This window comes from Meriones unguiculatus, chromosome 1 (assembly GCF_030254825.1).
Source record: "Meriones unguiculatus strain TT.TT164.6M chromosome 1, Bangor_MerUng_6.1, whole genome shotgun sequence".
Taxonomy (NCBI): Eukaryota; Metazoa; Chordata; class Mammalia; order Rodentia; family Muridae; genus Meriones; species Meriones unguiculatus.
In genome coordinates, this window is record NC_083349.1 from 3,970,169 (window position 1) to 3,997,763 (window position 27,595).

General features: G+C 50.7%; 2 protein-coding genes across 5 annotated transcripts; one reads left to right on the forward strand and one right to left on the reverse strand.

Moving 5' to 3' along the window:
- On the reverse strand, positions 1-7,129 carry Tulp2 (TUB like protein 2). Its single transcript, XM_021627370.2, has 11 exons — positions 7,057-7,129; positions 6,240-6,378; positions 5,332-5,469; positions 5,052-5,219; positions 4,020-4,201; positions 3,131-3,427; positions 2,212-2,324; positions 1,646-1,760; positions 1,449-1,547; positions 335-506; positions 1-155 (listed from the first exon to the last, which is right to left on the reverse strand). The coding sequence occupies exons 2-11, from the start codon at positions 6,328-6,330 to the stop codon at positions 22-24; spliced, it is 1,509 nt and encodes a 502-aa protein (XP_021483045.2). The 5' UTR covers positions 6,331-6,378; positions 7,057-7,129; the 3' UTR covers positions 1-21.
- Positions 295-26,753, forward strand: Nucb1 (nucleobindin 1). 4 transcript variants are annotated; one of them, XM_021627376.2, is made up of 14 exons: positions 295-400; positions 2,312-2,406; positions 9,268-9,409; positions 15,855-15,962; positions 17,342-17,474; positions 19,235-19,338; positions 20,228-20,413; positions 20,668-20,758; positions 23,853-23,911; positions 24,130-24,222; positions 24,294-24,386; positions 25,119-25,289; positions 25,707-25,806; positions 25,973-26,753. In XM_021627376.2, exons 3-14 carry the CDS (start codon positions 9,278-9,280, stop codon positions 26,092-26,094), a joined length of 1,392 nt encoding a protein of 463 aa, XP_021483051.1. In that variant the 5' UTR covers positions 295-400; positions 2,312-2,406; positions 9,268-9,277; the 3' UTR covers positions 26,095-26,753. The 4 variants fall into 4 exon arrangements, with proteins under 4 accessions (XP_021483051.1, XP_021483050.1, XP_021483048.1 ...); XM_021627375.2 differs by lacking the exons at positions 295-400; positions 2,312-2,406 and adding an exon at positions 8,484-8,634; XM_021627373.2 differs by lacking the exons at positions 295-400; positions 2,312-2,406 and adding an exon at positions 8,665-8,822.
- Positions 26,754-27,595: the final 842 nt, after the last annotated feature.

Consider the following 27,595-nt stretch of genomic DNA (forward strand, 5'->3'; position numbering starts at 1 on the left):
AGGGATGGTAATTTTATTCAGTTACTCACAGGCCAGTTTCCCATCGAAACTGGATAAACAGATGGCGAAGGCTTGGAGCGGGCAAAGAGGATATCGGAAATCCATAGTGAATATGTTTGGGGCCACACGGCCGAACTGGAGCACCAGGTGGTCCGCTGAGGAGGAAACCAGGAACCAGGGCTTAGTCAAGCAGCACGCCGCCGCGCGGCTGCCCCTTACCAAGCTAGGAAACTACATCTCCCAGTAGGCCGTGCGCCAGCGAGGTACCCGCCCCGCGTAGTTCTAGTGACCACTTCCGCCCCCAGCCCAGGTCTTCGGGTTGCTAGGAGCTCACGTTCATCCGGGTGCACTATCTGGAAGTTCTTGACGGAAGCACGAGTGACGCGACCGTGAAAATTGAGTACGTATGCGCCGCTCTCGTCGCTCCATGATGGGGCCTTGTTCTGCAGTAGGAGCAGCCCTTGTCTAGCGCCCTTTTGTAGGCGACTCAATATCGAATCCTGATCCTTGAAGATACAGTAGGGGCATTGTTGGTTAGCCCACCCCTAGCTTTTTAGCCCAGATGCATATATTGTTTGAGACTCAGGTTGCCAGGTTTACCTTGTTTATTTTGTTTCTTGAGACAGGGTTTCTCTGTGTAGCCCCAGCTGTCCTGGAACTCACTCTGTAGACCAGGCTGGCCCCGAACTCACAGAGATCCGCCTGCTTTAGCCTCCCAAGTGCTGGGATTAATTTTTTTCATATTTTATTTATTTGTTTGTTTATTTATTCACTTTACGTTCCGATCGTAGCCTCCCTTCCCTCTCCTGGTCTCACTCTCCCTCTTACCCACATCACCACTCTCCTTCTCAGATAAGCTCCCCACTCGAGTGCATCCTCTTCCCCTGTAGCCTGATAAGGCAGCCTCGCTGAGGGGAAAGTGATCAAAAAGCAGGCAACAGAGTCCATGTCCAGGTCAGCCCCAGCTCCCCTCACTAGGGAACCCACATGAACTGAGATGCCCTCTGGCTACATTTGTGTAGGGGGCCTAGGTCCAGTTCCATGCTTGATCCTTGGTTGATGCTTCAGCCTCAGCAAGCCCCCCTGGGCCCTCAATAGTTGGTTCTGTTGGTCTTCTTGTGAAGCTCCCATCCTCTCCCTTCTAACCTTCACCCACTCCTTCCACAAGTCTCTCTGTGTTTGGCTGTGAGCCCTGGCTGGCCTAGAACTCGACATTTAGAAAAGGCTAGCCTCCAACTCAGGTGGTCTGCCTTTGCTCTCCCTCCGGGAAATCCATGCTCTTAACCACTGAGCGACTTCCTGAGGTGGGACATTCATTCATGACGGAGGTGGCAGGCATTCACGTTTCACATGTGATCCGTGAACCTTTGCCCCATATCCAGATCTGTAATGGCGTTCCCTAACTCATTCTCCTCTCAACACTGAGATTCCCAACCTTCAAGACTCACATTTTGTGGCTGGACTTTCATCCTCTGCTTCCGGCTGTCCATTCCTGGAAGTATCACAGTCATTTTCCGAGGCCCCCGGAATCCCAGGACGTTGGTCTCCTGGGAGGATAAGTTAGATTATACTCCAGTTGGCCTGGCTCCTATGCTTTCTTACCTGTCAGCACCCCCATTCATCGCCACCGAGCCAGGGTACTTACATAACAGACAACTCCCAGCTCCTCTCTGATCCGGGCACTGTCTGGAATCCAGTAGCTGCGCTCAGGGTTCACCCCGTTATCAAAGATGGTGAATTTCGTGCCCAAGACATTGGATCTGCCCCAGGAGGGCAATGGACAGAGTAATAACCATGACACCGATCATTACTCTTAATGTTTTCTCAAACCCATCCTTCTAAGCAAAAATCACAGTCCCAGCTCTGAGTCTTTGGTGTTATTCAAGTCTCCTGCACCACCTCTTTAGGAACCCTCTTCTAGAGGAGGTAATAAGTCACACTGTAGACCTCTTTCCCCACAGTAACTGAGGGGGCCAGCCCTCAGAAAGCTATACATCTTAAATGCTCGCCTGTTTTCATGGCATCCAAAGCTTTCATCTTTTTCCTTCCCAGCTGTGGAACTAAAACCTACAGAACTACAAAACCCATCAGGCTTGCTAGTGCAGTACTGTGTTGTGTTCTGAAGCTTGTTGGGAAGTGTAGTCCATTTGCCTGTCTCCTGCCTTCCTGCCACATGCTAACAGCACCACAGAGCAAGAAGGTGTCGCCTACCTAACTTTGCCTACAAAGTTGTTCCCGTTGCGAGACATGTCTTTGGGGTCCAGGGAGATGAGGTAATTGGACGTTTTGCTTCTTTTCCTTTTACGCCCAGCCAGAAGGAAATGCTGCAGATCAGAGGAACAGACTTCAGGATTGATTTCTGACACGTGTCTAGAACCAGGGTCCTGAACACAGCTGTGAATTCGGGTAAGGCTCTTTCTGGAGGAGATGGAGGCCACACTGGGAGGAGGAGACCAGGAGGGGTGTGGCTTAGCTGTAGAAGGGAACTGCTTTGAGGGCCTGGTTTCTACCAGGGTGGGGGGCTTGTCTGCCCGAAGACTGAGTTGGGGAGGCCAAAGGGGCTCCTAATCTCAAAGGGGAGCGAAGTGTGGCAGATAAGGACTAACTGCAGTGCAAAAGGCTTGCTGTAGGGTGGGGAGGACCCAGGCCGCTATGCTCTGAAGTGTGAGGTTCTGAACTGGGCAGGGCTTGGAACTGACAAGTCCTATGTGACACAGGCCTGAGTCCAGAAAAATCTTTTTATTGAAAGGGTCTCATTGTTGTTGTCCTGGGTGGCCTGGAACTCGGTATTTAGACAGGTCTGGCCTCCTACTCAGAGGTCCAGCTTCCTCTCTTACCAAGTACAGGGGGTTAAAGGCATGCACCACCACCGTCTTGCTCTTTAAGTTTTTTGAAACAGGGCCTTATATTAGGTCAGGAGACTGGCCTTAAACTCCTCCTTTATAGCCAAGGCTGACTTTCCTCTTCTAATCCTCCCTGCCTTCGTTTCCCAAGTTTAGGACTGTAGCTTACGCCGCCACATCTGGCTCCAGAAAAGGTAACCAAAAAGGGGACACATTCCTGGAAGCTGGGACTCTTATCTGTCCCCTCCGCTCTGAGGCCTACCCACCCCCAAGGGGCTGAAGCGTACTGCCACACCATCCTCTGCCTCCAGGTAGAGGTAGTAGGAAGGGAACATGCCCTTGTCCATGCCATGCTTGTTTCGGACGATGCGGCACTGCACCATGTGGTCCCGGGGCGCGGGGAGCAGCACGTAGGCCTCCATGTCCTCCCCGAGGCGAGGGCCTGGAGTGCGGGGCAGCGGGCAGGTCACGTTCCAAGAACTGTGGTTGCTTGTGTCACCATTGCCTTGCAAGACCTTGGATGCCACTGGGCTGTTGTTTGTCCCCGTAGACTCTGTGCTGTCTTTCTTCTCAGGGTCTTCATCCTAGCTCAAGTGTAAATCAAAAAGTTGAGGGCATTGAGGCTCAGCCTCACAGACTGATTGGCTTATTCCAGCTCAGGGATAACCTTTGAAGACCCATGGCTTCTTATCAGTTAAGCCTGGCAGCTAACCCACCCAACCCAGCTGGCACATGTCTGGCTTGTGACCTCATCAGTTCCATATCCATAAACTCACTGGACAACCTGTGTGAGACCATTACTCTGGAACATATAAACCCAGAGTGCCTGGCAAAGCATGCCAGTAAGGTGGCTGGGGCAGTGCTGAGTGCTGCATGAGGGGCTCAAATGTGGTAAGAGCACTTGTCTGACAAGCATGATACCATATTGATGACAAAAATGACCCTTCCAAATAACTCTTTGTAGTCTCTGTAAGTCAGTATTTGTCTGTGAGGTATCTTTAAGGGGAGAGAGTCTCCCTATGTAGCCCAGGTTGGCCTTGAACTCCCAGCTCCTCTGTTTGCCCCCTGTTATATGTACAAGCATGCACCACCATGCCACAGGCTTTCACCTTGCTTGTTGCTACATCACTCAAAATGCCCTGCAGATTGGGCTGCAGATTTCTAGCACCAGCCTACCCCAACGCCAGAGGCTGGTCTTCCTGTTTCTATAGTATTTTTCGCTGTGCTTCCTTCCATCTTGCAGGATGCCACATCTCCATGAATCCTATCAGAGTTCACTATAGGGGCTGGGTCCGGACTGGGTGCCTGCTGTTCAACTCTGGCATCCTTGGTTTCAACTTCTTCCTCTTCACTGATCCCTAAGGGGTAGAAGCAGCTGCAGGTCAGGGTGTCTGGGCCCCCGTTAGGAGAGGAGGTTGTCGGCTTGATAAGAGCTGAAGTTCTTGGCTGCTTACCTGTTCTTCCACTGGCCAGGTTCTCTGCACTGTGCATGCACATGGGGTCCACAGGGACTGAAACCTGCTGCCTGATCTCCCTGAGGGCCCACGGGGAGAGGCCAGAGGCAGCATCTCCCTGGGGGTCCCTGGCTGGCATGAAGCTGGATTTGTACACTGGGCTTGCTTTTAACTCAGGTTTACTTGCCTTTGCCTCCCCAGTGCTGGCATGTGTCACAGTTCCTGGCTCCCCTCCCCCCAAAATAAGCAAGTGAAATGAAGGGCTGGACAGATTAAACAGTCAAGGGGTGCATATTGCTCTTTTCAAGAATCAGTTTAGTTCCCAGCACTCAAATTCAGTGGCTCACAAATGCCTTTAACTCCAGCTCCAGTGGGCCTGACTTTCTCTTCTGGCCTCTGTGGGCCACTCATATTCACAAACATAAACACACACACACACACACACATCACATATGAATAACTAAAAAAGAATTAAAATAAATAATCTGGGTGTGGTGCAACACACCTTTAATCCCAGCACACAAGGAGGGAGAGGCCAGTGGATCTCTTGTGAGGTCAAGTCCAGTCAAGGCTACATAGAGAAAGACCCTCTTTCCCACCCAAAATTGATTAAATATATTTGATGTGGTGATTGTTTTCCAGTTGAATTGTGAGGCCAATGAATTACGATATCTCATATAAAGCTGTTAACCAAAGCTAGGATGACAGCTTATATGAACAACGGGACAGATTTCACTCCCATCCCCGAAATTACCAGGCCCTGGGGAGGCTAACCAGCCCCTGCGTCGGTTTGCCAGGTGAGCCTTGGGAGGTCGGGGGATGACCGGAGTATCCTCCATGGTCACTTCCTCCACATCCGAATCGGAGCTGTCTGGGAGCCAGCAGAGATGGCGGACCGCAGGGCCATTGCCCCGAGTGTACACTGAAGAAAAAGAGTTTCAGATTTGAGATCCTTTGGTGCAAGAAGAGGGGTCCTGGTACCTGACTGCAACACGGCTGTGAGGGGTACGGGGTGGGGGCATGTTCTGGGTTACCTGCTCCTCTGGGTGACAGCAGTGGGGCCCGCTCGCCACTACCATCTCCGACGTAGCTCATGGTGACCAGGGCACTGTGGGCCCCAGAGGGCAGATGAGCCTGTGGTACGTTCTCCTGGAGAAAAGGGTTCCCAAAGACTGGGAGAAAGTGCAAAGAGGCCCGCTTAAAAAGGATCTACAGAGCAAGGCAGAAAGTCTGCCTCAAACCCTGCACTACAGAGCAAGTTCCAGGATACCCGGCGCTACAGCATGAGACTCACCTCCCCAACCCCAACCCGAAACTCAGTAGCAAGGCAGCCAGCATTGCCTGGCTGTCGTCCTAGGTTTGCTCCTTATTACCGAAAGAAAACAGTGTGAAATCTCTGCTCTACCAGTTCTCCCAGACTTTACTGAGTTCTGACAAACCCAGTCACCGTACTTTCTGGGGTTGGCCCTCTAGTGCTCTCTACTCTGCCTAGGTACTGTCATAGGGCGGGATAATTTCAAAGGCCTAGCTTCATAGAAATGGCTTCTAAGAAACTCAGTCCTCTGCCCAGGGATCCAGGAAGCCCCACCCCTGTTCCCTCATAAAGCCCCACGCTCAAGTAGGCCACGCCCCTCTCCCCCACCTTATGCTCCACTCCATGTGGTGCACTTAGGCCCCGCCCCGACATGTTATAAGCCAGTCCGACAGTCCCTTCCCCTACCTAACACCTGGTCCTAAGCTCCACCCCTCTGAGTCCCCCAGGCTCTGCCCTGATACGTCACAGGCCTGACCCTCAGCCCCAACTCTAGCCTCAAAGAGGATCCTTTCTTGATTCCCCACCGCTGATGCGACCCTGACATCCCCTAGGCCCCTGGGCCTCACTAGACCCCTCCAGTGTTCACTAGGCCTTGCCCCCAGCATCCATAAACCCCCTCCAGCAGACCAAGTCCCCAGCCGCTGTCACTCTGGAAGCGCTCGTCCCCACGCCTGGGTCGCCGGTGCCTCAGGGAAGCATCAGGATTGGCCTGAACCATGAGGGGCTCCTGGCGTTTCCTGCGCTGCTTCTTCTCAAATAGCTGTCGCTGCAGAAGCAAGGGGGGACGTGAAGTGGGGACAGAAACCAGACAGGTAGAAAGGAGCGAGCTTGGCTCGGAGAATCCGGGTACCCTTCCTCCACTGGAGTCCTAGGTACCCAGGCTCCCAGTCCCTCCAGTCCTTTCCCTCAGATCTGATCTACTTCCGCCTCAAGAACTCCACAACTTTTGTTTCTTAACATTTTCCTCAGCCTGGGTTGCCATCCTGGCAAAGGTATGAGGATTGCAATTTCCAGGCCTGCCTAGACAACTTAGTGAGTCCCTGTTTCAAAATACAAAAGCAGGTATAAAGGCTCACGTGTGTAGTAAATCTAGTATTGGGGGAAGTAAAAGAGGATGGAAGCAAATATGAGGTCAACACAGGCTAGAGTGAGGCCATCTTGAAACAAAACAACAAAACCCCAGACTCTTTAGGGTCTGGGAGATGGCTCACTGGGTAAAGGGACTTGCTATTGTATCAAGCCTGACAACTTGAATGTAAGTCCTGGGACCAACAATGTCAAGGGGAGAACCAGCTCCAGCAAATTGTCTCTACCTACATGCCATGGTCTCGAAGCTGAATTCCTGTTTTCTGTGAAGTTCGGAGAAAACAAAGGTGGGGCTGGGGCCTCTCAACAACCTTCTGGGGAGACTGGGAAGGTGGGGGAGTGGGATTCCTGGCCTCACCTGTTGCTCCAGCTTCTGCAGCCTCACGCCGGAAAATTCATCCTCCAAGGTGCTGAAAGAAACACAGGCTGGTGGCCACAGCCAGCAGAACAGCTTGTCTGGTCAGGAGCCCCTCCCCTTGACCAAATTGGGTTCTAAGCACCTGTGATGTCACAGTGGGGCGGGACCTGAGCTTTCTAGGTCAGTTATGACACTCATATCCCAGGACCGCCCCCTCCCCTTTAGGACCCAAGCAGAGACCCCAGGATCATGGTATCTTGGGAGACTCAGAGGTCCAGGTCCTCTCACAGCCTAAGCATCTTCACCTGTACCCCTTTCCAAAGAGCCTGAGAGTACAGGCCCCTCCCCCACCTTCCTACAAAGTTGATGGTGTTGAGCCTGAAGACAAAGTTTGAGGTGGAAGCTGAACGTGTCCCTGTGGAGTGCGAGTTCTCCTCCCACACCCACTGCCCATCAGGTTTCCCACTCACTCTTTCTTCCACGGTTCATTTTCCTGAGACGTTCTAGAGGATCAGGAAGGCACAATCAAGACCCAGGTCCCACATCTCAGTAGAGACCACCCTCTAATATCCGACCTCAGCCTTCATTTTTCTTTTGAACCCTAGCAACCCAAATCCCAATTCCTGCCTGTCTCGAGCTTTAAGTACTAATGGGAGCGCAAAGATCCAGTTCTCTCTTCCAAGTATCTAAGGATTCGAAGTATTGGAACTGGAGGCTTAGGGCCACAAAACCCAAACCCTCCGCATCCACCTGTCTGGAATCCCAGAGGCACCCACCCCTTCCTAAAAGTGCCAGCTTGGAGCTCTCACGGCCTTGCCGCGAAGCCGGCACTCTATAAACATATCCAGACTCTCTCGGGAAAAAGGATTCCCACAGGTACTTGCCCTCTTTTGGGCCCTCTTGGCCCCTCACGGTCCATGTCCAACAGAGTAATGCCCGAGACCACTGAGGCAGACAGATCCCTTGTTCTGGGAGTTCTAAATTGGAACCGCAAGTCAACGTTCCTTAAAGGGACCCGAGAGTGTCACCTAGCAATATAGTTCTACAGAGAGACATTTAAGAAATGTCTAAGGTCAAGGCGTTATGCCTGCAATTTCAGCACTTGGGAGGTGGAGGCAAGAGTGCCGGGAGTTGAAAGCATTCCTCTTCTTCGAAGATGCACAAAAGCATTTCTCAATTAAAAAAAATAATAAAAAAGTTAAGTATAAAAAGAGGCTGGGAGTCGTGGTATCTGCTATTAAACTCGGCCCTTGGGAGTCAGAGGCAGAGGATTTCCGCGACCTCGAGGCCAACCTGATGTACACAGAATTCTATCTAGGGCTACGTAGTAAGACCCTGTCTGAAAAATAATGATAGTATGCTATGCAGTTGCCCACCACTTGCAGGAATTTGTGGAGCGAAAATAAACGAGAAAACTACAACTCCCAGGATACACAGCGGCAAGATGTCCGCAGAAGTTGTTTCCCCCCCGACCCCCATCCTCCGGCATGCATAGCTTTGAGTTTTATTTGAAAACGACGCAGGAAATGTTACGTTGAAGAATGTGAGCTTCCGAGAAGCAGAAGAGATTTTTCTAAAGTAAGGGAACCTCATCGGAAAGAGGTGGGGCCGGTAGCGCGGGCGGAAGCTCGGGAGCCAGCGTGGACCAATCAGTATTCTGGGGACCGGCCTTCTGCGGGTGGAAAAGTGGGCGTGACTTAGGAGGGAAATCGCCAGAAACCGAGCGGAGGTCCCAGCCTAGGAAAACGCCCTCTGCGCCAGCGGAGGTGAGGGGCGTCCGGAGGCGGAGGGCAGAGGGCCGGAGCTCGGGATACGCCGCGGGGTGTCAGGTCTTGGCGGTCCCGTGAGAAGGGGAGGCTAGGGGTCTGGAATCTCGGCCCCAGGGAGGATTCCCTGCTTTGAAGGAGCCAGGATGAGGGTCTGCGGATTGCGCTCCAGGAAAGGGAGGCTGGAGGCCTGGCATCCAGGGTTTCAGGTGACGAAACGCTTGGAGTTCATTTTTGCAAATGGAGATGGCACTAAGGGTAGCGTGCACACTCCTTTACCCAACCGGACCCGGGTGGGGACATCCTTAGCCAGGGGTAATAATGCACGCCTGCATTTCCAGAGCTTGGGAGGGAGAGGCAGAAAGGTCAGGAATACAAGGCCAACCTAGGCTACCTAACACGTCTCAAAGAAAACGTACAACTAATTTTCCATCTCTCCGCACAGACCAGCCACGATGCCTACCTCTGTGCCCCGCGGGACCCCTTTCCTTCTCCTATCACCTCTACTGATGCTGTCTGCCGTGCTGGCGGTGCCGGTGGACCGTGCGGCACCTCATCAGGAAGACAGCCAGGCCACTGAGAGCCCGGTGAGTATGCCTGCCTTGTGCCCCGGCGTGTGTGCAAGTGGTGCGGTGAGGCGCTTGCCATCCCCAGGCCCTGGTGAAAACTCCCAGTGGAGCCTTGTGGATTACCTGCCTTCCTTTGCAGTAATGAGTTGGTAAAATAAAGAAGCAGAGCCGGCGGTACCAGCCTTTGAGTTGTGGAGATCAAGGCAGATCCCAAATGAAAACCCGTGTCACTTTCTCACCTAAACCCCTCCTTAAGACCCTCCTTAACAAGGAATGGAGAAAACCAGACGAAAAACTACTTTTCCCAGTGGCATGCTACTGCCTAGTGGGTATTCCTGCTTCATAGAGCTCTTGGGAGGTGCAGTTAAAATGGGAAAAGGACGCCGGAACTGCTGATTTATTCATTCCAACAAACGTCTATTGAACCCTGTGAAACCTTTGCCTCTACTACTAGAGCGGGGAAGTTCAAACTCCAGGTACCTGACTTCCGGCCTGATTCTTCTCTAGTTCTCCCTAGCAATGCAAGCTGTTGCTGCCTCCTGAGACAGGTAGTTCTATGCTCATGTGTGGCAGGGCCTCCTGGAAGATGATAGTACTCTACTCTGTGAAGCCTGAATAATATTTTGTTAGAGTTTCAGGAAAAAAAAAATAGTAGAGCAGATAAGCTGTGAGTCTTTGCAGGCTCCTGGGGGAGGGAGAGGGAAGAGAAAGCAGCCTTTTGAGGTAGGGTAGAAGAAGACAGGTTGAGCAGTGTGGTCATTAAGCAGATGTACGCACAGGAGGGGTTCTGAGACACTAAGAGTGCCTTGGGTGTTGGGACAACAAGCACACTTAGGATTTTGGCTGATACCCAGGTAATGGAGGGAAAGAAACATGCTTTTGAATGAGAATTCTGAAAAGTGGCAGGTTCAACAGTGAAAATCTGCCAACAGCTGCATCCAGGGAGGGGCTTCAGACCTGGAAGTACATTATTTGATTAAGAAGATAGCCAGGACTCCTATCCCTTAGCATGGTTTGAGGTGAATCGGCTTTCTTGAGCAGTAGGCTCTTAGTCACATGACTGACAGGTCTCCTTGGAAGGACTCTTAAGGGAGGTAACAATAATAGTATGTAATATTTTGGGCCATTTAGGCCAAATCTAGATTCTATTCTTTTGACCACGAGAAAGCAGCTTCCCTTTAATGGGCCTCAGCAAAGGTCTGGTATCTTTAGTCTCCTCCTTTTCATAAGGTATTTTAAATTTTAAGGAGACACAAAGCTGATTATGAAGGAGGGGTTTATCCTCAGTGACCCTTAAGCCTGCCTATGCTATAACCCCCATCCAGAGTCGAGACCCAAAAGCTGGGTGCATGTCTGTAATCCCAGCACTCAGGGAGGCAGAGGCAGATGGTGTAGTGAGATTGAAGCTAGCCTGGTCCACAAAGTGAGTCCAGGGCAGCCAAGGCTACACAGAAAGACAGTTGAGACTCTAAAAACATTAAGGAGGTTTAATGGTTAAGTCTTGAATTATCTGCCTACTTACAGCTGAGGTGGGAGTTCCACTCATGATGACTTTCAGGCCGTGGAGTAAAATCCAAGGGGACCAGTTAGATGGAATTAGGCTGTCTTAGAATCATATGAAGCTGATCCACTGGAAAGGACAGAAGATAAGATTAAGATCGGAGCTCAAAATAAAATATCCAAAGAATAATAGGATCATCCCCTAGACTATAATAGACATAAGCCATTTCTGCCATGATGATCCATAGATTTAATTGCAAAGCTGTTTGCATGGTGGGGCCAGTGAGATGGTTCAGTTGGTTAAAGGTACTGGTTTGCCAAGCCCAGCTGTGTTCAGTCCCTGGAACCCACATGGTGAAAGGAGAAAACCAAAACCTGCAAGGTGTCCTCTGACTTCCACATGGGCCAGCCTGGTCTCTGTTTCCAAAAAAGGCATGGTGGTATCTGGCCTATTCCCAATCTAATTTTGTAGATCTTGTAAAGCAAAGGTCAAGTTAGCAGAATTACTCTCCCCCCCCCAAAAAAAAAAAACAAAAAAAAAAACACATCTGGCTTATGGTTAGGAAAAGCACTAGCTTTAGGGGACCCTGATGGCTCTGCCTGGCATGTCAGTAGCCCATGCCTCATGGGGAGGCCTGTGAGACCTGGCCCATTCTTGGTCCTGTTCTCTAGTTTGGTTCACTTTGCTTTATGTTATCAGCAGACATTCTGCTCTTTGTAATTTTCTGCTGGGTATTTAAAATCCCGCGGTTTGTCAAAGGTTAGCCGTTTTCCTTCTGACTGATATGGTCATGTGAGGCTACTTTAGCCTTCCTTTCCCATTGTGCCATCTGCTGGGATGGTCAGGGTCTTGCTGGAATGGGGCTTTCCTTCACAGTACTAAGGCCATTTCCCTCTGTGTTGACCTTCCTCTTGGTGGACTCTATACTGGGGAGAAACGAACTTCTGCCTTTCCACAGGCCCTCTACTCAAGAAGATGGGCCGCACACTAGATTTACTCTAAATGATATACACCTTCAATCCCAGTATCTCAGGAGGCAGAGGAGGCACATCTCTGAGTCCAAGGCCAGCCTGGTCTACAGAGTGAGTTTCAGGACAGCCAGGACTACACAGAGAAACCCTGTCTTGAAAAACCAAAAGTAAAAATAAAAATAAAAGAGTTCCATGTCTGTCTTAGGGTTTCTATTGCTGCAACAATAGAAAAAAAGCAAGTGAGGGAGGAAAGGGTTTATATAGACCAATAAGCAATAGACCAAAAAGCAAGTTAGGGAGGAAAGGGTTTACTCAGAATATACTTCCATTGAAGGAAGTTAGGACAGGAACTCAAACAGAGCAGGATCCTGGAGGCAGGAGCTGCTGCAGAGGCCATGGAGGGGTGTTGCTTACTGGCTTGCTCAACTGCTTTCTTATAGAACCCAGGACCACCAGCCCAGGGATGGCCCCACCCACAATGGGCTGGGTCCTCTCTCCCACTGATCACTAATTGAGAAAACGCCTTACAGCTGGATCTCATGGAGGCATTTCCTCATGGAGGCTCCTTCCTCTCTGATGTCTCTAGCTGTGTCAAGCTGACAACAAAACCAGGCAGTACAGTGTTCTCAGCCCCAGGAAAGCAGCTCAAGCCTTACGAGAGAAAATGAAGAAAATCGTGTGTAACCAGGAATGCCAAAAGGAGCCCCCTGGGTCTTCTTTTGACTTTCCCTCCACTCCTAAATCTTGGTTTGACAGGATGCTGGTGAGGCAGGTCGAGGCAGTGACCCAGGGACTGGACAGGTGGCTCATTGTCAGGAGTGTTGCTGCTCTTTCAGACGAACTGAGTTTCGTTTCCAGCCCTTCCATGGACTGCTGACAATGCCTGCAAATCTACCTCCAGGGAATCCAATGCCCTCTTCTGGCTTCCACTGGTACCTGCACACACATGGCATACATACAGGCACACACACACAAATAAAAATAACTTTTCTTCCCTTTTTTGGTGGGGGGCGGTGTTGGTCTTGGTTTTTGAAGACAGTTTCTCTGTGTAGTTTCTGGCTCTCCTATGATTTACTCTAAAGACCAGGCTAGCCTGGAACTCAGACTCACAGAGAGATCTGCTTCTGCCTCCTGAGTGCTGAGATTAAAAGCATGTACCATCACCACCAGCAAAACAGATCTTTAAAAAACAAAAGAGAACGGGCCCAATATGTGTCAATACTGCTGTCATGGGACCACATGGAGGAACTAGGAAGGACCTAGTTCCCTGGTTTGGACTCCAGAGCCATGGATCCCAATGTGTGGGCAGCATGGGTGAGACAAGAGGTCAGTGGGCAGCCAGTCAGGTCCCTCAGAAAGTAAGTTGCTGAAAACAAGTTAATCCTCCTTTGCAGCCTTAGCAGCCTTGTGTGGCCTCCCCACAGTTAGGATAGAGCAGCTGCCTGGGGACTCAGCGATCACATGCCCATCTCACTGCAAGCCAGCCAGTGCCTGCATTTCACGTTCATTTGCTTACTGTGTGTTCTTATTTGGGGGGCATCCGAAAAGTGGGAGTCAGAGGACAACCTGCAGGGGTCGTTTATTCTCCCCTCTCCCATTGTCAGTTCCATGGATCAAACTCAGTTTGTCAGGGTTAACAACAAACACACTTATCTGCTGAGTGTTTTTGCTGCCCCCAGGCCTGGGTATCAGATCATCCAAATAGGAACCTTAGTCAAAAGGCAAATGGGGGCCTGTGTGAGCTACAGAAGGATGCCACCTGAGAAGTAGAGTGTTGTACATCCTCAGACAAGCAGCAGCTTCTTCTCCTGGACTTTGTAGACCAGGCTAGACTCAAACTCACAGAGATCTGTCTGCCTCTGCCTCCCCAAGTGCTGGGATTAAAGGCGTGTGCAACATGCCCAGCTCACAAGCTTCTTAGTGAGGCCCCTTCATGTTGCCAGATATGTTACTGGGTAATCAGGGTTTTCGTTTGTGTGTTCTTAGTCTTGATAAAAGTAACAGATTCCAGGGGCTTGAGAGATGGCTCCTATTATGGTACTCGCTCGCTGCTTTTGAAAGGGACTCAGGTTTGGTTTCCAGCACGAACACTGTGGCTCACAACATCTGTAACTCCAGTTCCAGTCCATCTGATGCCTTCTGATGTCTGTGGGCACTAGGCATACCTATACATGTGGCCCCAACACTGGCACACATAAAATAACTCTTAAAAAAAGAAAAAAAACAAAAAACAAAAAACTGTGTGTGTGAGAGAGAGAATCTCCATGTAGCTCTGGGTGTCTTTGAACTTGCTCTGTGGACCAGCCTGCTCTTAAACTTACAGAGCTCCTCCTGCCTCTGCCTCCCGAATGCTGAGAGCAAAGGTGTGTGCTACCACACCCGATAGATTTTGAAGTTTTCTATGAGTATGTGTGTGGGTGAGCGTGTGAGTACAGGCACTTAAGGAAGCCAAAACAGGGTATCAGATCTCCTGGAGCTGGAGTTACAGGCAGTTAGGAGGGACCCAGTGTGGGTGCTTTGCCAGAGCAGTATGTTTTTTAAATTGCTGAGCCATTTCTTCAGCCCCCAAAGTCATGCTTTTTTGAGTGAGAACTCAGAAACGCCAGCACCCAACAGTGAAGGTCTGTAAGGACCTGATGCTCTGTGGAATGTTTGCCACACAGAAAGGCACAGCAGAGTCCCCTTTCCATTCATTTCCTGAGGATCTTCATTATTTTCTTTTGGCTTTTTGTGGTTGTTTTAAAGGCAGGATGCCTCCGTGCAGCCCAGGCTTGAACTTGAGGCAGTCCTCATGCGTCAGCCCCCAAGTGCTGAGATCACAAGCGTGTACTACCACACCTGGCATCTCCCTGTGGTTTTCATTTTTGTGTGAGTGTGTATGTTTGGGTTTTATGTGTGTTTATGTGTACACAGGTGCACATGTGCATGTACGTGAAGGCCAGAGTTCTACATCTGGGATCCTTCCTTGCCAGCCATCTACCTTGTTTTGAGACAGGGTGTTTTATTGGGACCCAGAATACACACAGCAGGTCAGGCTGTGGGCCCACTGCACCCCAAGCGATGCAACTGTCTCTGCTCTGCAGCTGGCATTGTAAACATGCACTGTCACATTTTGGTTTTCCTTATAAGGTTTATTTTTACTATTTTTTTTTATTTAAACAAGCTTCACAGCACAAGAACTGAGCAGTTATTACTCTGTTCTTAACACTCTAAGCTAACTTGGCTTCCTCCTATATTTTTACCATTTTCTAAAACTTTTATTAAAAAGTTATTCATGTGTCTGCATGTGTTTCTGTCGTGTGTGTAGGTGCCTGCGAGGCCAGAAGAGGGCATTAGATCCCTTCAGCCAGAGTTAGAGATGGTTGTGAGCCCCCAGATTTGGGTGACAGGAACTAAAGTTGAGTCCTCTGCAAGAGCAGCAAGGGCCTTATCTCCTAAGCCATCTCTCCAGTTCAGGCCTGACTTTTTTTTTTTTTTTTTTTTTTATGTGCATTAATGCTTTGCCTGCATGTGTGTCTGTGTGAGAGCATCGGATCCTCCGGAACTGTAGTTACAGACAGTTATGAGCTGCCATGTGGGTGTTGGGAATTGAATTCGGGTCCTCTGGAAGAGCAGCCAGTGCTCTTAACTACTGAGCCATCTCTGCAGCCCCAGGCCTGACTTCTTAAGTGGGTTCTGGGACTCCAACTCAGGTCCTCATGCCTATGCAGAGAGCATTTTGCACCTCCCCCATCTCCTCAGCTCCCCCATATGATTTTCATTTCTTGTGTGCCGTAGAATCTTCGGGGAGTGAGGTGGGCACTGGCAGAAGGTCAGGGGTGGGGGCCTGGACTGGCTGGCTCTGGCTGGGAGTCTGAAGCCAGCACCACAGGCTTCTGATTATGTGTGGAGGGTACATCTGCCGCAACCTGGGAGCTGAGCCGTGGTCCTGCTGCGGGAAAGACACCTAGAAGGTGAGGCAGGTGTTGCCATGTCCTCCTTTGTCCCTCAGGACACAGGCCTGTACTACCACCGGTACCTCCAGGAGGTCATCAATGTGCTAGAGACAGACGGCCACTTCCGGGAGAAGCTGCAAGCTGCCAACGCTGAGGACATCAAGGTGCGCTGGTCATGGGCTGTGAGGAGGATGTGCTCAAGGGAGCTTCTTGGGGAGGGGGGTAATAGCTGGGAAGGAGTCTGTGTACTCCCAAAGATGTGCTTAAACATGGACAGATGAGGTACAGCTGTACCATTCACCAGCTATGGAACCTCAATTTGCCATGCCTCAGTTTCCCATCTGTTAGGAGGTAGTCCTGGTCCCTCCGTGAGTTCTTACCTGCTTCCTCTACGTGGCTTCTGTCTTAGTTACTTTTTGCTGTGACGGAATAGTTGAGAAAATAACACAAGGAGGGGTTCTCCTTGTTCCCAGTTGAAGGGCACAGTCCACCCAGACAGACTTAGCCGTGGGGGTGGGAGGCAGCGGCTGTGTTGTATCCAGTCAAAGATATGGATGAATGCTGGTGCTCACCTCCCCTTCTCCTTTGTTTTCAGTTCTGGAGCCCAGCTCATGGGCTAGTGCCACCACGACTTAGGGAGCATCCTCCTACCTTAATTAACCCCGTCTAGAAACTCCCTCTCAGATATGCGCCATTGTTTGTCTTCTAGGTAATTCCAGGTGCTGTCAGGTTGACAGTCTTTTGTTGTTGTTGTTTGTTTCTCTATGTAGCCTTGGCTATGCTGGACTTTGTAGACCAGGCTGGCCTTGAACTCACAGAGATCCACCTGCCTCTGTCTCCCAAGTGCTGGGATTAAAGGTGTGGGCCACTGCGCCCAGCAGGTGGACAGTCTTACCCATCACCAGGGATGTCCATGATGGATGTCTGTGCAGGGGGGGAGCATTCCAAATGTCAGACTGGGTTGCAGAAGAAGCCCTCGAGGTGCCTTCAGGTGTTAGCTGGCAACTCCTTGGGACTGATGGCAGGCAGTGTCATAGGGACTTGTTCTAGCAGAGACACTGGGGTGCCCTGGAGTGCTGTGAACAGGAGAGGCCAGGGTCAGCTCTGATGGAGGAACACAGAGTCAAGATGATACCAGGCATAGCCCAGAGAAAGCAACGGACTCAGCATCTTTGTGGGTGGGTGAAGTGATGTCTGGAAATGCTCCCTAAGGGGTACGTGCCTTCTCTGTTGAGTACTGAAAGGCAGAGTTGATTAGAAAGAGGTGGCAGGACAGTCAGCGGCCCTGTGGTGGGAACAGCCTTGTGAGTGTGGGCATCCCCAGTCAGTGCTGCTAGGTTTGAGGTGAACAGGGCATCACTACAGACGACAGCCTACAGCCTGGTCCTGTGGGCAGGCTGCAAGCAGGAGAGATGTGAGCAAAATGGAGCATCTAGAACCTGGGAGTTTGGCTGTTTGGCGATCCAGGGTGTGGAGTGTTGCTGCTGAGCACATCCCCTCCTGGCACCGGCCCGGCTGGGTTACCCCTTCTCTGTCCTTGAAGAGTGGAAAGCTGAGTCGGGAGCTGGACTTTGTCAGCCACCATGTCCGCACCAAGCTGGATGAGCTCAAGCGACAGGAGGTATCAAGGCTGCGGATGCTGCTCAAGGCCAAGATGGATGCAAAGCAGGAGCCCAGTAAGCGTGGGTGGTTGGTGCCTGTGTAGCTCGGTACTGGGTGGGTGGTGCTGTGGGCTCTTGGGAAATGGGGTGGCAGGCTACCCAGGGTTTTCTTCTTTTCCTTCTGGCAGTTTCACACTGACATTATTCTGTCTATCTCTCCCTTTTGTTTATTTTGTGGGGTTTGTGGAAAATTTGCCTTTCTGAGACAGAGTCTCATATAGCCAGGCTAGCCTCAAACTTAATATGTAGCCAAGGATGGCCTGATCCTTCTTCATGTACCTCTTGAGTGCTAGAGTAGGCCACCATATGTTACTGCTTTTTCTTTTCTTCTTCTTTTTCTTCCTCTTCTTCTTCTCCTTCTTCCTTCCTCTTCCTGCTTCTTCTTCTTCTTCTTCTTCTTCTTCTTCTTCTTTTGGTCTTTCAAGACAGGGTTTCTCTGTGTAACAGAGCCCTGGCTCTCCTAGAATCTCTTCATAGACCAGGCTGGCCTCGAACTCACAGAGATCCACCTGCCTCTGCCTCCTGAGTGCTGGGACTAAAGGCGTGTGCCACCACACCCAGCTCTGCTTTTTCTTGTAAATATCTTATTGAACTGTAGTAAGGGCCTGTGAGATGGATAAAGACACTTGCCCCCAAGCCTGATGACCTGAGTTTGATCCCTGAACCACATATGCTGGGAGAGGAGAGAAGACACTCCACAGAGTTGACCTCTGACCTTCACACAAATTCTGTGTACCTGTGTGCACGCGTGCACGCGCACGCACACACACACATACACACACACACACACACATACACACACACACATAAAATCATGTAACAACAGTGTGCTGCTGAGTCACACCACCAGCTTCTCATGGATGGACTCAAGGCACGTGCCTAACTGTAGCTGTCTGTTTAAACTCTCACTCTGTACTCCCAAAAAAGCCCAGCCTATATCACCATGCCCACCTACATGGGGCACATTCTTAAGCCTGGTACTGGAAAAGACCTGTCTGAGCAGAAACCACAGTATCACACAGAGCTATAATAGAAACTGCACAACTGCTAAAGGAACCAATAGCTCATATGTCTGAGGCTATGGGGTGGATAAATTAAATGTGACCTATCTGCACCATGAAACATCAGTCGGCCCTTAAAAGGTCTGAGAAACCAGCATGCACAACAATGGAAGTACACCCCAGAAGTGGGGTGCTGTCACAGCCAGGTGCAAAGCCATACAGCACGTGGAACGTCCCCAGTAGGGCAGTCCACAGGCGTGGATGCAGATGAGTGGCTGCCGGCAGCTGTGGGGAGAAACGGTGCTAGCGAAGGGCCTGGGTAGAATCCTGAAAGTCATGGTGCTGCTATTTGTGTATACCTGTGAACATACTAAAAACCGTCTAATTGTATGCTTTCAATGAGCGGGTTTAGAGCTTGGCAAGACGGCTCAGCCTGTAAGGCCCCTGCTGCCCAGCCTGAAAGCTTTGATGAGACATACACACACCCACCTCTACAGCAACAAACTCATCAGGGCTAATTATGGAGCCCATGTTAGCAGGCCGTAATGGGGAGGCAAGGACTTCTATTTAGCATTCTGTTAGGAGCAGGGCCTCGCATTGCTGTCATCGTGGTTACTGTCATTTTAAGCATCAGACTCAGTGGAGGGCCCATGTGCCATCCTCTTTGCCTCCTAGGCCCTCCGTGACTTTCCTTCTTGCACTCCTGCCCTGAGTCAGGGGTTCTGACAGAACAGCCTTGATAGGTGTTGCTTCATTTGACTTTCCCTTCTCCAGACTTGCAGGTGGACCACCTGAGCCTCCTGAAGCAGTTTGAACACCTGGACCCTCAGAACCAGCACACATTTGAGGCTCGGGACCTTGAGCTGCTGATCCAGACGGTGGGTGAGGGTTAGGGTGGAAATGCTTAGCAGGAGGAGGGGGAACTGAGTCCTAGATGCAGCCTGGGTCCTGCCTCCTAGTGGAGGGATGCTGGGGCTGAGTCAGCTCTCAGTGCCCTCCTGCTTTTTTACAGGGAAACAGGGAAGCTAGGGCTCTGGGATGGAGTCTGGTCTCTGCATTGTAGGGTGCTCAGCAGCAGTCCTGGCTTTATCCACTAGATGTCTAAGTCTGCCTCTTGATGTAACAAAAAGTTGTCTGGCATTGACAACTGTCCCTTGGGGCAGAGCCACCTGGAGAGTGCAGCCTCCCCATTAGTAACTGTGTTGCTGCAATGAAAATTAAAAACATGGTAGCTCGAGAAAGCATAAATTCATTGTTTTATAAGGTTTGTTTTGAGCAAGTGTCTTGATATGTAGCCCAGGATGGCTTAGAATTTCCCATTCTCGGTTCGTGTCTCAGCACCCACATGACAGATCACAACTGTCTGTAACTCTAGTTCCAGGGAACCTGATACTTTCACACAAATATACATGCAGGCAAAACATAAATGCACATGGAATAAAAATAAATAATTAAAAAAAAAAAAGAATTTGCCATCCTCCTTCCTCAGCCTCCTTGTGCTGACATTGCAGGTTGGCTCCTTCCTGTATGTTCTTGGCTGATCAAGCCGGGCTGCTTCCTGTATGAAGCCTCCTCACATTCTCATTCCTAAAATGCTGAGCTTGTGGAGGACTTGGAAGAGTCACATCCAAGCTGCTACTGCACAAACATCATTACTTTGGGAAAGCACCCCAGGGGTTGCTGTGGGCAGGACCAACATGGAGATCAAGAAAGAGAGGTCATGCCAGGTTCTGAAAGGAGAAATACGACCTTCTTACCTCTCCGCAGGCCACCCGGGACCTTGCCCAGTATGACGCTGCACATCACGAAGAGTTTAAACGCTATGAGATGCTCAAGGAACATGAGAGAAGACGGTACCTGGAGTCTCTAGGAGAGGAGCAGCGGAAGGAGGCCGAAAAGAAGCTACAAGAGCAACAGCGCAGACACCGGGAACACCCCAAAGTCAATGTCCCTGTAAGGACCCCCATGTATACTTTACTTTGTCCAACTCCTAAGCAGGGGGAAAAAATTACAGGTGTAAAACTACAACTCCCAATAGTCCTTGAGGCAAAAACCCACCTACCTATATGATACTCCATAGGTTGCTGGGAATTGCAGTTCTGCCTTGAAGGGACTGAAGTTTATTGGGTGGGCACACAGGGCTATCTGACCTGATGCAGTGGCTCTTAGACTCATTGTTTACATGCTCCTGCTGCTCTTCTCCACAGGGCAGCCAAGCCCAGTTGAAGGAGGTGTGGGAGGAGCTGGATGGATTGGACCCCAACAGGTTCAACCCTAAGACCTTCTTCATACTGCACGGTAAGCAGAGAAGGGTATCCCAGACCCATGCTGATGAGAGAGGTTCTGATGGTTCTGGGGCCTGAATGGCAGGGAAAGTCTACCCTCCCAGTAGGGCTTTCTGAGTCCTACCAGGCCTCCTTCATATCCTGACTGGCCAAAGACTCCCTGTTTCTAGGCCTGGGATCTTCCATGGAAGAGCCAAGTCTTTCTCCTCAGCCAGGCCCTCTAACTGAGCAGACCAGGCTTGAGGAGTACATGAAGAACAACAAGAGCCATGGAGACAAAAAGTCTTGGTGCCTCTGTGAAATTGCCATGGGTGGTAAGGTGCCTGGCGTGATGGCTGCTCTTCTAGAGGACCCTAGCCCTCATATGGTGCTCACAAGCATCGAATTCCAGTTCCAGGGGATCCAGGGCCCTCTTGTCCGCTGAGAGCATTAGGCACACATAGGTACACATGCATACATGCATGCAAAATACCCATACATATTTAAAAAAAACTGCCACCAGACTGTTGGGAATTGAAGTTTTTAGGCTTGAGAGAATGAAGTTGATTGGCTGCCACAGTAGCCAGAGGCTGCCACAAGGATGGCAACCTGAATTGTCACCCGACAGAAGGAGAGAACAACTCCCACATGCTGACCTCTGACTTCATACTTGAGTTGTGTACAGGCACACCTACACCCAGGCACACATTTTTTTTTTTTTTAATTTAATTATTTTATTTGTGTTAGTGTGAGGGTGTCAGGCCATTTGGAACTGGAGTTACAGACAGTTGTGAGCTGCCATGTGGGTGCTGGGAGTTGAACCCAGGTCCTTTGGAAGAGCAGACAGGGCTCTTAACCTCTGAGCCATCTCTCCAGCCCTACATGCGCAAAATTTAAACAAAATATAATTTTGTTTTGTTTTTCAAGACAGGGTTTCTCTGTGTAGTGCTGGCCTGGATTCATTCTGTAGGTCAGGCTGCCCTCGAGCTCACAGATTCAGCTGCCTCTGCTTCCTGAGTGCACCATTATGCCCAGCTTGTAAATTTTTAAAATTAAGCAATAGGGAAATGGCTCAGTTAGTAAAGCACTCACCTTGCAAGTTCAGGGAACCCACATAAACCAGGTGAGGGAGTGTCTAGGCCGATTATTCCAGGCCAGTGAGAGACCCTGTCTGCAGGAAAGCGAGGACAGACATGCGAGGCTTCCTTCTGACCGCTGCAGCCGTGCTGTGTGCCTGCATCCACATGCCTGCAAGTGTGCACCCAGGGGCTCCTGAGCACCTGGAACGTCAGCTGCAGGGACTGAGGCCTCTGGCGCCGTATGCTCGTGCCACATGCAGACACAAGCCTTATGTGTCATCTAAATTTGTTTAATTTAAAAAAGAAGAGAGAGATATGCTGTGACAAGAATGGGAGTGAACTGGAGATCTGGGGAGTGTCTAAGGCGCAGATGCCCACAGGAATACACATTATTGGTGTTTTGAGACAGGGTTTCTCTGTGTAGCCTTGGCTGTCCTGGACTTGCCTTGTAGACCAGGCTGGCCACAATAGCGTGCACCAGCACTTAGCCACAGTACTAATTTTTTTTTTTTTTTTCGAGACAGGGTTTCTCTGTGTAGCCTTGTCTGTCCTGGACTTGCCTTGTAGACTAGGCTGGCCTCAAACTCACTGAGATCTGCCTGCCTCCACCTCCCTGTGTGCTGAGTACTGAGATTAGGGGCCTGCTCCACCGCACCTGGCCTTCAGTGCTAATTTTTAAGTGTGAAAATGTAGCAGTTCATGGATTTCCCTTGATTTGTTGCCAGAAATGGAACACAGTCTTCTTCATAATGCAGAGCAAGCCCTGTGACTCCAGCCCAACTTAAAGCATTCTGTTGTGCAGCCAATTCCTAAATACCCTTTAATCTTACAAAACTGGAACTTTGAGCTTAGTACAGTGAAGTCCACCTTGCACCTGACCACCCTTCAGGGCCCAGAGGAGACTTAGGAGTTCATGGTCACCCATACCCACGTGGCAACTTGGAGGCCAATCTAACTGAAATTAAAAAAAAAAAGCACTCGGGAGGCAAAGCCAGGTGGATTTCTGTAGACAGCTCCTAGTCACCCCTCCTCTCAACCCGTAGATTCCATGCTGTCACCTGCCATTGTCGTTCCTGACTCTGTGACGTTGGCTCAGGGTGCCCTGGGTAAACGCAGTCTGTGCCGCTGAATTTGGTGTCATTGCAACTTTAGCCACTCCACATGACCAGTGGCTGTGGAGTTAGAATGGGCAGTTCCAGAGAGGACATGTAAACACGTGAGAAGTAGGGGTGGTGCGGAGTGGCGATCCACCTGGCAGCATGTGTGGCTAGCCTGTGCAAGGCCCTAGGTTCAGTCTTCAGTGCCATCGAAAAAACCAAGAAGAAATTACAAAATGATGGGTAGAGCCTTGCTGCCTCACAGGGAGTCATGTTCTAGGTGAGTGAAAAGCAAGCACTCACGGAGAACAGGCTCCACAGGCTTCCAGGGCTGGGGGACATACTGCACAAGGAAGGGTGGAGCCGCGGAGGAGGGAGTGGGTGGTGCCGGCCCAGCTGTGGGGTTAGCACACAGTCAAGCCAGGGAAACCCAGGAGCCCCGAGAATGGCAAGAAATGCTGGTGGCTGCTTCTCAGGAGACAGGAGTGAGTCTAAGCCTGGCATCGCCTTGAGGTCATGCTGGTAGGCAAGGACTGTAGTCCATGGTGCTGGAATTGACAATTGACGTGGACCTTGTTCTCTGAGGGGCAAAGGTCGCGAAGCCCCTTGGACCCCATACTTAGGACCCTGTTTGCTAAACTTTTTTTTTTTTTGAGGCAAGGTTTCTCTGCATAGCCCCAACTGTCCTGGAACTCACTCTGTAGATCAGGCTGTCCTCGAACTCAAGAGATCCACTTGGTTGTACTTCAGGGATGCTGGGATTAAAGGCGTGCACCACCACACCCAGCCAAAATGGGTAGCAGCAGGTCCTGCAGGACACTGAAGCCACTGGCCATGGGCCATTGTTCTGTTTGTCCTTTGCTAAGAGACCATATCCCTTAATTCATTCAGTAGCTTTTCCCTTGGGAACCAGACTCCTCCAACCCTAACATGCCTTTATCTCATTTTGCAGACATCAACAGTGATGGTGTCCTAGATGAGCAGGAGCTGGAGGCCCTCTTCACCAAGGAGGTGAGTGTAGCAGAAGCCTTCCGGGCTAGACATGCTTCAGCTTCGTGCACCCCAAGGGATCCTCTGGATCCCTGTCAGTGAGTGCAGGAAAAAGCTGCGACTCCCAGCAGCCTCTGGAGACAAAGCCCTTGGAGTTGCCAAGGTCCTGGAGAGGCGAAGTATGTACATCAGGAGTGATGTTGTCCTCAGCCCCTCATGCTTGTCCCTTAACCCTGCAGTTGGAGAAGGTATACGACCCGAAGAATGAGGAGGATGACATGAGAGAGATGGAGGAAGAGCGGCTTCGTATGCGGGAGCACGTGATGAAGAATGTGAGAGAAGCCAGGCTGGGTGGGCAGTGGGCAGCACATTCAGCGCAGCCTAACCTTTATCTGGCTCCCAGGTGGACACCAACCAGGACCGCCTGGTGACCCTGGAGGAATTCCTGGCATCCACACAGAGGAAGGAGTTCGGGGACACTGGGGAGGGATGGAAGGTGAGTATTGTTTGATGTTGGTCACAGGTGCCACAGTTGGGAGAGAACTCACCAAGGTGCTAAGCCTTCATTTCCCAGAGTCGCAGAGGGGTTCAGTCTTATTGGAAAAGGCTGACAGACAGCTCACTCCAGTTACTTTATCCAAACAGATACAAGGTTAATTGGGGCTGGGAAAGGGTCCAACCAGCAAAGTTATCTTGCCCTTGCTGCCTGTGGGAGTAGACAACCCACAAAATCTCAGTCCCTTTTGACCATGGCCATAATCAAAGTAAAAACTTCAAGTTCAGGAGTGTCTTAGGACCAAGGTCGGTGTAGCTGCAAGCTCTCACATAGCACCAAGTGCACATTCTCCAGAGAGTTAACATTTCCTCAAGGTTCAAAAGTCCCAAAATGATCTCTCAGCCTCTTCTGATTGTAGCAAATGCTTTGCTGAAACATTTCATTCAGTGCTAGACACAAAGGCTTTACTGTGCATTTCACTATAGGTGAGAACATGGGAAACGCTCGGACCTGAATGTCTCCTAGTTGCAACCTTTCCTTCAGCACCTCTGGCTGTTTCTTGATCTGTTTGGGCCTCTGCCCCTTTGTGGTTCCCTGGTTTAAAACTCCACTTTCAGTGACGTCACTGGTGTGTGCCCCTAGCACACACACGTGCACCCCAGCCTCACCCTTCCACCGCAGTGAGGCTGGACTTGCCTTGTTGCTCGCCTGACCCTGGCCTGTGCCCTGCAGACGGTGGAAATGTATCCAGCTTATACAGAGGAGGAACTGAGGCGTTTTGAGGAGGAGCTTGCTGCGCGGGAAGCTGAGCTGAATGCCAAGGCCCAGCGCCTCAGCCAGGAGACAGAAGCCCTGGGGCGCTCCCAGGACCGCTTGGAGGCTCAGAAGAGAGAACTGCAGCAGGTGACTGGTTGGAGAATCTGGACCTATTCTCTGGATCTCCTAGGACCTTTTTCTTTATGCAAATGGGTGTCTTCAGGGCAAGATGGCCTGTAGCTGCCATGCTGATACTTGAGTGTGTGTGTACACAGGTGGCAGCTGCCATCATTAGTAAGGGCAGAGGATTCTCCACACTTGACTATGCTACAACAGCCATTTAACATGAAGGCAGTGAGAGATGTCTGACCCAGGAGAGGAGGATAACGGATCAGTGTGGGAGCATCTAAGCCATCACAGAAGAGAACTGAATCCTTACTGGTGCGAAACCCAGTTCAGTGACAAGAGGAGTCAAGGCCATGGGGAAGACTGTGGCCACTTAGCAGGTGGCTGTAGGGTCTTTCTGAGGCCATAATCTCTTGTCTGTGCATCTGCTTCCTGCAGGCTGTTCTGCAAATGGAGCAAAGGAAGCAGCAGCAGCAGCAGGAACAGAATGCTCCACCTTCCAAGCCTGATGGGCAGCTGCAGTTCCGTGCAGACACAGGTACTGGTTCTGTACCCTGGGACAGTGGGTCTGACAGAGAAGGGCCAGGGCCCAGTCCCTAAATCCAAGGCGAGTATCCTGAGTCTAAGGGAGGAGGCCTGGGCCTGGACTCCAGTGTCTGAGGGAGGACTTCGTGTCTAACATGATTGTCCTGATCCCTCTGCAGATGATGCTCCTGTCCCAGCTCCAGCAGGGGACCAGAAAGATGTGGCTGCATCTGAAAAGAAGGCCCCGGAGCAGCCCCCTGTGCTTCCCCAGCTGGATTCGCAGCACTTAGGACCTCAGTGACCCCAGCCCTCCTGTTCCCACAGACAGTGATGGAAGTGTCCTTGCAGCCTCTCTGGAGGCCAGAGCCCTCTCCTGGGGAGAAGAACAGGACTTCCCTGTTCCTCAGATGCGCTTTCGCCTGTGTCCGCTAGTCCTGGTTCCTTCCTTCTTTCTCCTGGCTTTTCTTTTTCTGACAGGGACTCAGTGCTAGAGCTGAGGTTCCAGGAGACCCTCCCCTACCTGGAGGGCTTGCTCCAAGCCTGCCTTCCTGGTTTGCTTTTAGCTGCTCCAGGCTCAGCCACTTTACTTCCTGTACCTATTGTCAGTGGGTCACAGGAGCTCTGACTCTCTGCCTTCTGTGGGGTGAATGATTCCTGTCGGTAGCTGGAGGCTCAGGACATGGATGTCCTTCAAGTAACTAACTGCCAGCTCTGCCTGGACCCCTGGCTCCCACCACCGCCTCACCAGGCTTATCCTGACCTCCTGAGCCCAGTACCCACCCCATGGCCCCAGAAGGTATGGCTACACCCCGAGCTGAGGTTCAGCTTCCTGTGGGGTTCCTGAAGATTGGTACACCCACTTCCCTGGCCTCATGCCTCACTGCTTGTCCTGCCCTGTGCTCCAGTTTCATCAAATATGGCCTGGCACAAATAAACATGAGAGTATCTGTGCATATGTTACCCTCATGCAAGTCTCACTGCCTGCCACCTGCCCAACTCCTCAGTATCCTATGGGCACGTCATTTCTGAGAGGCTTGCAGTGGTGGCTTTCTGTCTGCTTTTGGCAGAATGGCCTCATAGTCAATTTTGTCATGGGGATAGAAGACCTAGACCTGAGCTTGAAAAAAAAATTAATGGCTTAATAATTTATCATAATTATAATAATTTATTTATATATTATTAAGGAGCTGTAGATCAGTTGGTATGCTTGCCTAGCATTCATGAGGCTCCGTCCCACAGGCCACATAGATGAGGCGTGGGGGTAAATGCCTGTAATCCCAGCATTTAGAAGCTGGAAGCAAGAGGATTAGGAGCTCAGTGTCATCCTGAGCTATTTAATAAGGTAAAGCCAGCCTGGGCTAAATGAGGCCCTGTGTCCAAAGACAACCCCACCACCACCACCACCACCAAAAAAAAAAAAAAAAAAAAAAACACAAGGCCAGGCAGGATGGTGTACCCCTTTACTGTCGGCACTGGGAAGGCAGAGAAAGGCAGATCAAGGGGCCGCAGAAATGGGTCATTTGGAATGTGTGCCAGCATGAGGGCCTGTTCAGTTCCTTGGCACACTTGACTAAAACACTTGTAATCCTAGGAGGGAGGAGGCAGAGTCAGGTGCCCCCCTGGGGACTGTTTGTCCACGTTGGCCAGTTGAGCAAGCTCCAAACCACAGAATCTCAGTAAAGATGCAGTGTGGACCACAGCCAGCATGACTCTTGGGCCTGCATGTGCGCACACACATGTCTGCCGCATAGTAGCTTCAGGATTTTGAGGAAATTACCCTATCTGCTGTGTCAGTCACTGCC